The sequence below is a fragment of the Dipodomys ordii genome, unplaced genomic scaffold (assembly GCF_000151885.1).
Source record: "Dipodomys ordii isolate 6190 unplaced genomic scaffold, Dord_2.0 Scaffold155, whole genome shotgun sequence".
NCBI classification, from domain to species: domain Eukaryota; kingdom Metazoa; phylum Chordata; class Mammalia; order Rodentia; family Heteromyidae; genus Dipodomys; species Dipodomys ordii.
This window is the reverse complement of record NW_012267371.1, coordinates 864,765-877,676: the sequence shown is the minus strand read 5'-3', so window position 1 is coordinate 877,676 and position 12,912 is coordinate 864,765. Positions and strand designations below refer to the sequence as shown.

The 12,912-nt window shown below is 42.6% G+C and overlaps 1 protein-coding gene across 4 annotated transcripts in view; it reads right to left on the bottom strand.

Annotated features, from left to right (window-relative positions):
* Positions 1 to 12,912, bottom strand: part of Eif4b (eukaryotic translation initiation factor 4B) — a 30,170-nt gene that overhangs the window by 6,495 nt on the left and 10,763 nt on the right. For 2 of the 4 annotated variants that reach the window (XM_013032498.1, XM_013032499.1), the window contains exons 3-10: positions 10,779 to 10,987; positions 10,417 to 10,533; positions 7,560 to 7,614; positions 6,866 to 7,000; positions 4,510 to 4,647; positions 4,244 to 4,417; positions 2,127 to 2,355; positions 1,108 to 1,220 (exon numbers count right to left, since the gene is read on the bottom strand). In XM_013032498.1, the coding sequence (XP_012887952.1) occupies positions 1,108 to 1,220; positions 2,127 to 2,355; positions 4,244 to 4,417; positions 4,510 to 4,647; positions 6,866 to 7,000; positions 7,560 to 7,614; positions 10,417 to 10,533; positions 10,779 to 10,987 (1,170 nt within the window). The remainder of the gene's footprint in view (positions 1 to 1,107; positions 1,221 to 2,126; positions 2,356 to 4,243; positions 4,418 to 4,509; positions 4,648 to 6,865; positions 7,001 to 7,559; positions 7,615 to 10,416; positions 10,534 to 10,778; positions 10,988 to 12,912) is intronic. The other 2 variants (XM_013032500.1, XM_013032501.1) reach the window with 1 other exon arrangement.

Genomic DNA, 12,912 nt, shown 5'->3' with positions numbered 1-12,912 from the left:
TGCCACTTCCGGCTTTTTTTCTTTTTGCTTATGTGGTGCTGAGGAATCAAACCCAGGGCCTCAGGCATGCAAGGCAAGTGCTTTACCACTGAGCCACCTTCCCAGCCCCCTTCCCAGGAACTCTTGAAGTGTGACTGTTCCAAACAAACAAAACTCGGGGCTGAGAAGGTGGCTCAGTGGTAGAGTGCTTGCCTTGCATGAATGAGGCCCTCGGTTCGATTCCCTAGCACCACATAAGCAAAAAGAAAAAAAAAACCGGAAGTGGCTCTGTGGCTCATGTGGTACAGCGCTAACCTTGAGCTGAAGAGCTGAGGGACAGCGCCCAGGCCCAGAGTTCAGGCCCCACGACCCGACCCCCCCCCAAAAAACAAAACCAACCAACCAAACAAAAAAAACCAAACAAACAAAACTCAAAGATCTCAAGACAGGAAATAAAGGCTAATTCTAAAAAGTATATTGTTTGATAGTATTTTTTCATTTTTTTTGGGGTCTGGTCGTGGGGCCTGAACTCTGGGCCTGGGCGCTGTCCCTCAGCTCTTCAGCTCAAAGCTAGCACTCTACCACTTGAGCCACAGCGCCACTTATGGCTTTTCTTTTTGCTTATGTGGTACTTAGGAATCGAACCCAGGGCCTCATACATGCAAGGCAAGCACTACCACTGAGCCACCTTCCCAGCCCCTAATAGTAGATTATTATCATGATGTCCATGTTTTGGTGCCAATACTGGAGCTTGAACTCAAAGTCCAGGCACTGTCCTTAGCTTTTTTGCTCAAAACTGGCACTCTATTACTTAAGCCACAGCCCCATTTCTGGCTTTCTGGTAGTTAATTGGAGATAAGACTTTCCTGGGATGACTTTGAATCTTGATCCAGGGGCAGGTTTCCTCCTGTGGTATTTAGGATTATAGGTGTGAGCCACTGGCCCTGCTGGTGGCAGACTTATATATATTATAGAAGTCCATTTTGATGCCCATTCTGTTGACTTTTTGTAGCAAGAGAGAACAGATCAGTCCATGTTACCTCAGAATTGATGACTGAAATACTGCAAAATTTCTTCATGCTTTGATTATAGACAGTTTGTGGAAAATGGCAGTAATATGATACCCACCCTGATCTGACTTACTTCTGCCAGATGTGGCGGAAGTCCCAGTCTGTGATGATTCACTTCCTGTCCTTGATCGTTCTCGTTCCTGAGTTTCTTCACTTCGCCAGCTTGGGTGTCTGCACAAGAGATTTTATACTGTGTTTTGCTCAACTAAAGCTACCATGAAGGAACTAGATTGTTTGCATGTAAAACAGAATAAAAGAACCTGTTGAAATTGCTTTTAGCTTTAGGCTGAGAGAGGAGGTAATATTTTTGGTTAGAATCCACTGTATTCATGTGTGGAAATGCCACAATGGCCTCTACCCCTGTTGAACTAATATATGCTAAATAAAACTTAGACCTATTCTGACCCCTAACCATCACTTATTAGTATTTTATCACAGTCAAATGTTCACATGTTTCTCACAAACTACATGTAAGCTAGATACTATGACACATTTTACTTCTGTCACCAAGAAGCGAGCTAATAAAAACATTCTCCTATGTAGTACAACATTGGTTTCTTATACTCTGAACACATTCATAATGCCTAGCTTTTCATTCCATTTACTATGATGTGATACAATGTCACTTTCTAACAATAAGTATTTTTGTAATGGGTTCTCCACTGTCCTGAACTAACAGTGAGATAACAGAACCAGAATATATACCAATGAAGAAAGAACATGTTTTTTTTTTTTGGTCAGTCGTGGGGCTTGAACTCTGGGCCTGGGCGCTGTCCCTCAGCTCTTCAGCTCAAGGCGAGTGCCCTACCACATGAGCTACAGCACCACTTCCGGTTTTCTGGTGGTTTATTGGAGATAGGCGTCTCACAGTCTTTCCTGCCCGGGCTGGCTTTGAATCGTGATTCTCAGATCTCAGCCTCCTAAGTAGCTAGGATTACAGGTGTGAGCCATCGGCGCCAGGCTGAGAGAATATGTTCTATTCCACTCAGATAACCTGAAGTATCAACCAAGAGTTGGTGTAGAACTTTCTGAGTACCCTCCACTGAAGCACACTAGTCACAGAGGGGAGGGCCTCACCTCTCTCGGGGCCGCCGTTCTAGTTTTGGTTCATCCAGCTGCCGCTGCAGTTTCTCCTGTTCCTTTTGTAGTCGTTCTTCGACTTCTCTTTCTCTAGCAGCGGTGTCAACAGGCTTTGCCCCTCCAAAGATAGAAGCCGCTCGACTGGACTGCGAGGTGCTAGCAGAGGAATCATCTTCTTTAGGAGTACTCCGAGGCTTTAGATTCAGTTTGGGTCTTTGGGGGGGACCTAAGTAATAGTTTCCAAATTATCAGAAACTGATGGCTGAAAGCAGATTGCCAGTATAGCTCTTATGAACTGTTATATGGGATTCAGTTAGTGGTCTAGCCAATCCAGAAGAGGTGGATGGAAGATCATAAGAAGATGGGTAGCTTAAATAACCAAGTTCAACTTTTTGGTTCCCTACCAAAAAGTTTAGAGTACTAGCATACAGCAAAGAAATTATTTTACCTAGTAAAAAATGATCAACCAAGCTGGGCACCGGTGGCTCATGCCTGTAATCCTAGCTACTCAGGAGGCCGAGATCTGAGGATCTTGGTTCAAAGCCAGCCCGGGCAGGAAAGTTCGTGAGACTCTTATCTCCAACAAACCCCTAGAAAACCGGAAGTGGTGCTGTGGCTCAAGCGGAAGAGCTGAAGAGCACAAGGACAGCGCCCAAGCCCAGAGTATGGACAAAACTGACCCTTTCTCAACAATAATATGGTCCGAGCTGGGCACAGGTGGCTTTTGCCTATAATCCTGGCTACTCAGGAGGCTGATTGTGCAGGAAAGTCTGTGAGACTCTTATCTCCAATAAACTGCTCAGAAAAAGCCCCAAGTGGTGCTATGGCTCAAGTGGTAGAGTGCTAACCTTGAGCAGCAGAAGCTCAGGGACAAAGCCCAGTCCAAGAAGTTCAAGCCCCAGGATTGCAAAAAAAAGAAAGGAAAAAAAAGAAAAGAAAAAAATATATTCTGGAAAATGAGTATCTTTAACAGGTAAAACAGGAACACAACAACATGACTGAAAAAAACTCGTCTTTTTTGAGTCACAGTTGGGGGTTTGAACCGTGATCCTCAGATCTCAGCCTCCTGAGTAGCTAGGATTACAGGTGTGAGCCACTGGTGCCCTGCTCATGTTTCTCTTTGTCACTACATGATAGGTATGCGCTCAGCCATTGGTTAAGGCTGGCCTTAAACCATAATTTCCCAATCTCTGCCTCCCAAGTAGTTATGACACAGGCTTGATCTACCAAGTTTGGTAAAACTCTTGTTTTTACTCTCTTCTCTAAACCCAAAGCCACTATGCATGACAGGCAGGTGTTTTACTACTAAGTCAAGTTCTAAGTCCAGGAAATTGTATTTCTGAAAACCATTGTTTATCTATACATAAGATCTATGTGTACAACCAGCTGGTTTAAGACAATGAGCTGACTCTCAGTTACTGGGCGCTAAATTTGGTGATCATGTCCACACATGATAAACTTATGTATCTGAAAACAAGGTACTATTTAATAAGACTTAAATTCCTTATAAGGGCCATAAGGTAATGATGACAGCTTCTGGGACATATTTTCAATCTGTGTAACTTTGTGAAGGCACCATTATCTTTTTTTTTTGCCGGTTGCGGGGGTTGAAATCTGACCCACAGCGCCACTTCTGGTTTTCTAATGGTTTATCGGAGATAAGAGAGTCTCACGGACTTTCCTGCCTGGGCTGGCTTTGAACCGTGATCCTTAAGATCTCAGCCGCCTGAGTAGCTAGGATTATAGGTGTGAGCCACCAGCACCTGGCTATCTTTTTTTTAAATGGCAATGGTGGGGCTTGAGCCACAGTGCCACTTCTGGTTTTTGAGTGGTTAATTGGAGATATGAGTCTCATGGGGATGCTTTCCTGCCTGGGCTGGCTTTGAACTGTGATCCTCAGATCTCAACCTCCCAAGTAGCTAGGATGATAGGCGTGAGCCACCAGTGCCTGGTTCATCATCCCATTCTTATCCAGTGCTGTACTAGGCTCTGTTCTTTGCAATTTACCAATATGTACATTTTGTTTCAAACTGAAGATAGTATAAACATAATCGACTGTAAAATTTGCGGTTTTCCTAGTGTCTACTCCATGGAAAGGAAAAGAAAATGGTTACCTCTATCATCACGCCTATAGTCATCCCGAGAGTACTCATCTCTGGAGCCCCATGAGCGATCGTCTCGCCTCTCATATCGGTCTTCATAGCGGTCCCCGCCTCCTCTGTAGTCATCATCTCTGCGGTACCCGCTACCAAATGCTCTTCTACCACTGCCTATCCTGGAATCGTAGCCTACAAATACACCAAGTCACAGGCCTTATACATGCAGGGAGGAAAGAAAGGAGTTCTGGAAGAAAGTACTTGGAATTGTGTCCTATAATTACCCCTGTCATACTCTCTGCTGCCACGGTCATCATACCGATCCCGGCCCCCGTAGCGATCCATATCCCGGCGTGGGCCATCCCGATAGCCATCTCGATAGCCATCCCGATACCGGTCTGAATCGTAACGATCTCGATACTCTAGAAAGAAGACAACAGGTGTTTCACAAAACTATAGTTTGTGAATTTCTAGTTCTTTTTTCTTTAAATGTTTTTATAACAAATTTATGATTCCATTACTTATGTTTAGTTAAATTATTTTTTGTGTGTGCTGGTCCTAGGGCTTGAACTCATAGTTTGGGCACTGTCCCTAAGTTTCTTTTGCTCAAGGCCAGCACACTACCACTTAAGCCACAATTTCACTTTGGCTTTTTTCTAGTAGTTAGTTATAGGCATGAACCACCAGTACCTGGCCCAGAGAACATTTTTCAAAAGTAATGTGCTACAGATGTAGTACATTAACCCCATATACAATATTATTCTATTTTTTTAATTTATGCATTAACATTTTATAGCACTATTTTTAAATTTCAGTTTTTCCTATCAACACACTAGATTTTAACTTTTATTCTCATCATTACACATATTATATTGACTATTGTATTTTTTTTTTTTTGCCAGTCCTGGGGCTTGAACTCAGGGCCTGGCCACTGTACCTGAGCTTCTTTTGCTCAAGGTTAGCACCACTTGAGTTACAGAACCACTTCCAGCTTTTTTTCTGTTTATGTGGTACTGAGGAACCGAACCCTGGGCTTTATGCATGCCAGGCAGACATTCTACCACTAAGCCACATTCCCAGCTCACTGTGTCTAAATATCTAAGTTTCTAGTTTACCTGTCTTGTTACAATAGTAACTAGTATAAATATAGTATAGTATAAATAAATACCTAGTATAAATACCTAGTGATAGAACTTTAACTCAACTATGCATAGAAGTAAATAAGCCTGGGGTTGGGAAGGTGGCTCAGTGGTAGAGCACTTGCCTTGCATGCCTGAGGCCCTGGGTTCGATTCCTCAGCACTACATAAGCAAAAAGAAAAAAGCTGGAAGTGGCACTGTGGCTCAAGTGGCAGAGCGCTAGCTTTGAGCTGAAGAGCTGAGGGATAGCGCCCAGGCCCAGAGTTCAGGCCCCATGACTGGACCCCCCCCCAAAAGAAGTAAATAAGCCTCTTTTATTAAAAAAAAATTTATCAAATTCTTCCATAGTCATTAAGCCTTCATGTACTATAGAAGTCTCGCCTGCCACCCCCGCCAAGCTGGGCACTGGTGGCTCAGGCCTATAATCCTAGCTACTTGAGTCTGAGATCTGAAAGACTGATTCAAAGTCAGCCCAGGCAGAAAAGTTCATGAGGTGCTTGTTTCAAAATAATACAACAGTGAGACATGGGTGACTCATGCCTGTAATCCTAGCTACTCAGGAGGCTGAGAATCTGAGGATCGTGGTTCAAAGCCAGCCCAGGCAGCAAAGTCTGTGAGACTCTTATTTTCAATAAACCACCAGAAAACCAGCAGTGGTGCTGTGGTTCAAGTGGTAGAGTGTTTGCCTTGAGCTGAAGAGCTGAGGGAAGCACCCAGGCCCAGAGTTCAAGCTCCTCGACTGACAAAAATAAAAACTGAGGGACAGCGCCCAAGCCCAGAGTTCAAGCTCCTTGACTGACAAAACTAAAAACAAAAACCCAACCAATCAACAACTACAAACTAGGGTTGAAGGTGTGACTTACTTACTTAATAAACTCCAATTAGACTTGGGAATGTGGCTTAGTGGTAGAGTGCTTGCTTAGCCTGCATGAAGCCCTGGGTTTGATTCCTTAGTACCACACAAACAGAAAAAGCCCAAAGTGGTGCTGTGGCTCAACTGGTAGACTGCTAGCCCTGAGCAAAAGCAGCTCAGGGACAGTGTGCAGGCCCTGAGTTTAAGTCCTAGGACTGACAAACTAAAAACAAAACAAAACCAAACAAAACTCCAATTAAATAAAATTCAAGGCCTGGGTGCTCTCCCCATAAGCTCTTCTGCTCAAGGCTAGTGCTCTACCACTTTAAGCCACAGCACCACTTCAGATTTTCTGGTGGTTAATTGGTGGTAAGAGTCTCATGGACTTTCCTGCCTAGGCTGGCTTTAAATTGTTATCCTCAGATCAACGCCTTGCCCCTCAAAATTTTTTTTAAGCTGGATGCAGCAGTTCAAATCTATATTCCCTGTTACTAGTTGGAGGCCAGTTTGGGCAATTTAGTAAGATCTGTTTGTAAAGGAATATTCATCCCATGTTTTGCTAATACAAACACCTGCAGCAATCTTGTTGTCGTATCACCAAATAGATCTAGAGCACAGACGAAATTAACTTCATTAAAATGAACTTACTGTCTCCAAAGCTATCATCACCTCTTCTAGGTGGGTAGTCATCAAAGCTGTCTGTAGCAGGACGGGCTCTCCAATCAGTGTCTGTTTTGTCAGAATCTCGATTTCTATCTCGGCCAAAGGAGCGATCATCCCTGTCTATAGATATAGCAAAACAAAAAAGGTAAGTTAGTTTATGGAGACTGCAGTTTTTCTTTTTTTGTTGGTTATGGGGATTGAACTCAGGACCTGGGTGCCGTTGCTGAGCCTTTGCACTCAAGGCTAGCTAGTGCTCTACCATTTTGAGGCACAGAAATACTTTCTGCAGTTTCTTACATACAGTACATAAAAGTCTCATACCAGTTTCTCTTTTGTAGCTCATAGGCATCATTAAAAGGTCCAAATACCCCAAACACAGCTAGGTTGACAATCTATTGTCATCAGTCAGTGCTTCTCAAAAGTTGACACTACTAACATTTGAGATCATTCTTTAAAGTCATTATAGGACTAATCTCTGGATTCATCTATTAGAGATTAGTAGCCTTCCAGCATTTCTTTTTTTGACAACACAAAGTGCCCTCAAACACTGCCAAAATCCTGCTGAAGAAACAGGTTAAGAATTTGTTAACTCTAGATTCAGGTGGATCCACGATTATATTAAAATGTCTGGGAAAGGATGCTTCTACTTTTAGATTGAAATTTCTATCAATTTTCTTACCTTTATCCTGTGCTTGGTCAGCAACATCTACCCGAATTCTTCTGTTACCTAGGGACTGAAAGCACAGGACCATTAACAAATCTTTAACCTATTATGCTACTAGTAGCATAAGTGACCTTAAACATCTGAGCATAGCAGCAGCACCAGGGAAAGGAATCTAATCAACTCTCAATTTGTTGGCTTCAGAATAAAGACAAATTTTAGTTGGTCTTTTTTTTTTTGCTTTTTTTTCTTTTTGTAGGGTTGGTCTTAGGTCTTGAACTCAGGGCTTAGGCACTGTCTCTGAGCTCTTTTGCTCAAGGTTAGTGCTCTACCACTTTTGAGCCACAGCACCATTTCAGGTTTTCTGGTGATTAATTGGAGATTAAGTCTTATGGAGGCCGGGAGCTATTGGTTCATGCCTGTAATTCCAGCTAATCAGGAGGCTGAGATCTGAGGATTGCAGTTCAAAGCCAGTCCTACAGCTTTTTTTTTTGGGCCAGTCCTACAGCTTGAACTCAGGACCTGGGCACTGTCCTTGAGCTTCTTTTTGCTCAAGGCTAGCACTCTACCACGTGAGCCACAGTGCCACATCCAGCCTTTTCTGTTTATGTAGTATATTATGGAATTGAACTCAAGGTTTCATGCATACTAGGCAAGCACTCTACCACTAAACCACATTCCCAGCCCAGACTCTTATCTCTAATAAACTACTCAGAAAAAGCCAGAAGTGGTGCTGTGGCTCCAGTGGTAAAGCACTAGCCTTGAGCACAGAGAGGCTCCAGGCAGAGCCCAGGCCCTATCAAGGACATTCCTACTAGGCTGGCTTCAAACCTCAATCCTCAGACCTCAGCATCCTTCTGAGTAGCTAGGATTATAGTCGTGAGCCACTAGTGCCCTGATTAAGTTGGTCTTTATTGGCCTGCATACTGTCCCTGAGTTTCTTTTGCGCAAGGCTAGCTTCTACCACTTGAGCCACAGAACCACTTCTGGCCTTTTCTGTTTATGTGGTACTGAAGAACTGAACCCAGGGCCTCATGCATACTAGGCAAGCACTCTACCACTGAGCCACATTCCCAGCCTTAGTCTTATTATTATTATTATTTTTTGGGTCAGTTGTCAGTTGTGGGGGTTGAACTCAAGGCCTGGGTGCTATCCCTGAGCTCTTTTTCTCAAGACTAGTGTTTTACCACTTTGAACCGTAACTCTACTTCTAGTGTATGAATGATTAATTAAGAGTTTCATGGGGACTTTTCTGCCTGGGCTGGCTCCTAACTACAATGCTCAGATCTCAGCCTTCTGAGTAGCTAGGATCAGAGGCATGAACCAGGGGACTTGGCTTAAGTTGGTCTCCTTGAGTATGAAAGTCAGTAATTATAGTTATTATTTTTTACAAAGTTAAACATCACAGAATAGACTGTCTCAATCCCCTGAGGTACTGGGGTTTGAATTCAGAACCTTGAACTTGCTAGTAGGCAAGTATACTCCACCACTTGAGCCATGTCCCTAACGCTTTGTGCTTTATCAGTTCTCAAATGGGGGTGCACATTGAAGCCTTGCTGTCCTGGATCTCAACCCTACTATTTATGCTTCTTATGTAACTGGAATGTTAAGACATATGCTCTGCTACTTGAGCCACACTGCCAGCCCTCAGGCTTTCCTCTCCCATTTCCTAGTAGAATCTACTGTTCAAGAAAATTAAAGAATTTTAGTTAAAAATACTCCAAGTTAGTGGGAAAACCAGATGTGGCGCTGTGGCTCAAAGTGGTAGAGCACTAGCTTTGAATGAGAAAGTTCTGGGACAGTTCCCAGGCCCCGAGTCAAGCCCCATGACTGACAAAATGAAACAAAACACCCAAATGGTATTAAGTGCCAATATGGTAAAATAGCAACACAGTAAACTTGAAATAATAATAATTTCATGGAAAATGTTCAAACAATCTAAGAAGCCAGGTATGATGCATCAAGCAGTCAAGAGTCTGAGGCAGGACTTCTAACCCAACCTGGGTCATACAATAAGGTGATCTCACAACCCCACCCCAGATCTCAATTAAAAACAACAGATCCAAGAAGAAACACTCTGTAATAAGTCTAGGCTAACAGGGATTAAAAAAAATCCACAGGGGCTGGTAAGGTGGCTCAGTGGTAGAGCGCTTGCCTTGCATGCCTAAGGCTCTGGGTTTGATTCCTCAGCACCACATAAGCAAAAAGAAAAAAGCCGGAAGTGGCGCTGTGGCTCAAGTGGTAGAGCGTTAGCCTTGAGCTCAAGAGCTGAGGGACAGCTCCCAGGCCCAGAGTTCAGGCCCCACGACCGGACCCTCCCCCCACCCCCCAAAAATTCCACACACCTCCAACATCTTAAAAAAAAATCCCATACTATTATAATGCTTTGAAAATTAACTAGATAATGTTTTTCTGAGTGGCACTGGAAACTGGATATGCTAGGCAAACACACACCTAAGACAATACCCTTAAATACTAAAGCAACGGCTGGGGAAGTGGCTCAAGTGGTAAAGTATTAAACTGGCTAACATGATTTTTCTATTTGCCTTTATCAAGTCACATTATTTTGAATGAACAAAGCTCTCCACACTGAGGCAAAACAGTGAATGAATTAGTGTGAGATTTGATTAGAGACCTAGTATGTGGTAGTTTTCCTCCACAATTTTTTATCTACCTACTTCCCTGAATTAGTGGAGCCACTCACTGAAGTGTTGTTAGATAGTGAATGTTGAAACAATATTTTTAACTATCCTAGGCTTTTCTTTGTGAATTCAGAAATCTTTGAATCACTATTGACTCAGCCTGAAAAAAAAATATATTTTACAACATCAGACTTGTAAGCTTCTATTCTTATCTCTATCCTTAATTTCTTTACCTCTTCATTGAGACTCAGGGCACTGAGTAGGGAGTCCAAGTCCTCAAATTCAGCATAACCAAAACCTTTCAACCTTTCTGGGTTGCTGGGTTCACGTGGTAAACGAACTGCACTGATCTGAGGGATTAAATAAAGTTTGGTTATTCATACAAGGATAACTATATAGTCAATGCATTCTTTTGTACTATAGATTGAATACTGTAGTATTTGTCCTCTTACACATTTTGATGAATCATATGAATTTAATTAAAAAAAGAACCACTATATTGCTTATATTTTTGTTTTTACTTTTTGTTTTCATTTACAAGCACTTGTTTATTCCATAATTCTTTTAGTCCCTATCCTCAAATGCTTATACTTACATTTAATCCTCTAAAGAATTCCTTAATGGACTCTTCAGTTACATCATAGGGCAGGTTCCCCAGAAAAGCAGTGTAGGGTGGCGATTTGGGAAGACGGCTCCAGTCGATATTGGGTTCCCGAGCAGCCCGTGGAGCAGTGGGTAGGATGGAACGGTCAATTGGAGGTGCCTTATACATATCATCATCATTACTATGCCAAACTGTTGAAACTAGAAGAACCGTTTAAAAAATTATTAGATGAAATCTTACTAGTGTCCTATTAAGACTATTTGTCCTATTACACACAGGATATAAAACAAACAAGAGGACACATGCTACATTTCTAGCAATAAAGGCTCTATTGCTGGGCACTAGTGGCTCATGTTTATAATCCTACCTACTCAGGAGAATGAGGTTTGAGGATCCTGGTTTGAAGCCAGCCCAGGCAGGAAAGTCTATGAGATCCTCCTCTCCAATTAAACACCAGAAAACCAGAAGTAGTGCTCAAGTGGTAGAGCACTAGCCTTGAGTGTAAAAGTTCAGGGACAGTGCCCTGGTCTTGAGTTCAAGTCCCATGACCAAAAAGCTCTATTAACCCAGGTGTCTAGAAGTGGTGTGGCTCAAGTGGTAGAGTGCTCATCTTAAGCTGAAGAGCTGAGGACGGCACCCTGGCCCCAGAGTTCAAGCTCCATGAACGATTAAAAAAAAAAAAAAAAAGCTAGGTGTCTGTGATTCATGCCTTTTATCCTAGGTATTCAGAAAGCTCTGGGTATCACCATTCAAAGGTAGCCGAAGTAGGAAACTTTATCTCCCAATATCAAAAAGTTAAAAGTGGCACTATGGCTCAAGAGGCAGTGTGCTATTCTTGAGTGAAAAAGCTAAGCCAAGCGCTGGTGGCTCATGCCTGTAACCCTAGCTACTCAGAAGGCTGAGATCTGAGGATCACAGTTTAAAGCCAGCCCAGGCAGGAATGTCCACGAGACTCCAATTTAACCACCAGAAAACCGGAAGTGGTGCTGTGGCTCAAGTGGTAGAGCAGTGGCCTTGGGCTGAAGAGCTCAGGGATAGCACCCAGGCCCAGAGTTCAAGCCCCATGACTAACAACAACAACACTAAGAGACTATGCCTAAGACTCTGGAGTTCAAACTCTAGTTTAAAAAGAAAGGAAGAAAAAAGAAAAAAAAGGGAAAAATTTCTAGCTTCAAATAAAACTCATAAATGTGCACTTCACTTATCAACAGTGAAGGAAAGGTATGGCCTATAAAAATGTCCTGTTTTCATTATGAAAATTACTCTTTCAGTCTGCAACAGTCTTTATTAAAAGAAAAAATGGTGGTACTTTTAATAGTACTTTTAATAGTATTTCTATTATTTTATTGTTGTTAGAGGTAATGTACAGAGGGATTACAATCACTTGAGTCAGGAATTGAGTACATTTCCTTTCATACAGTATCTTCTTGTTCCCGCACTCCCATCTCCACCCACGAGTTGTACAGTTAGTTCACTTTTATCAGTGTCCAGTGAGTTCTACTGCCACACTTTTCTACCTCTTTCCTCTTGAGTTCTGTACCCTCCTCTCCCAACCTCCCTAAAGTAATATACTTGAAATACACCATACACAAGCAAAGACAGAATCATCAAAAACTAAACCAGAAGTGGAACTGTGGCTCAAGTGGTACAGCACTAGCTTTGAACAAAAGATGATCTGGGACAAGCCAGGCGTGCTCACACCTGTAACCTAGCTACTCAGGAAGCTGAGATCTGAGGATCATGGTTCAAAGCCAGCCTGGGCAGGAAAGTCTGTGAGACTCTTATCTCCACTAAACCACTCAGAAAACCAGAAGTGGCCCTGTGGCTCAAGTAGTAGAGCGCTTGCCTTGAGCTGAAGTACAGCGCCCAGGCTAAGTTCAAGACCCACGACCGAGAAAACGAAACAAAAACGAAAAAACTTGTGTTTCTCTTCAAGAGTATCCTCTTTTAGTCTCACTGTATGTGAATATATAGAATACAGTGTAATTGATCATATCCCAGTGTGATTTAGAGCTCATTTCTGCACGAGAACATGTGCCATTTGTCTCTTTGAGCTTGGCTTACCTTCTTAACATGATCTGTTCTAGTTCCATCCAAATAACAATAATTCTCTCTCTTTTTTTTT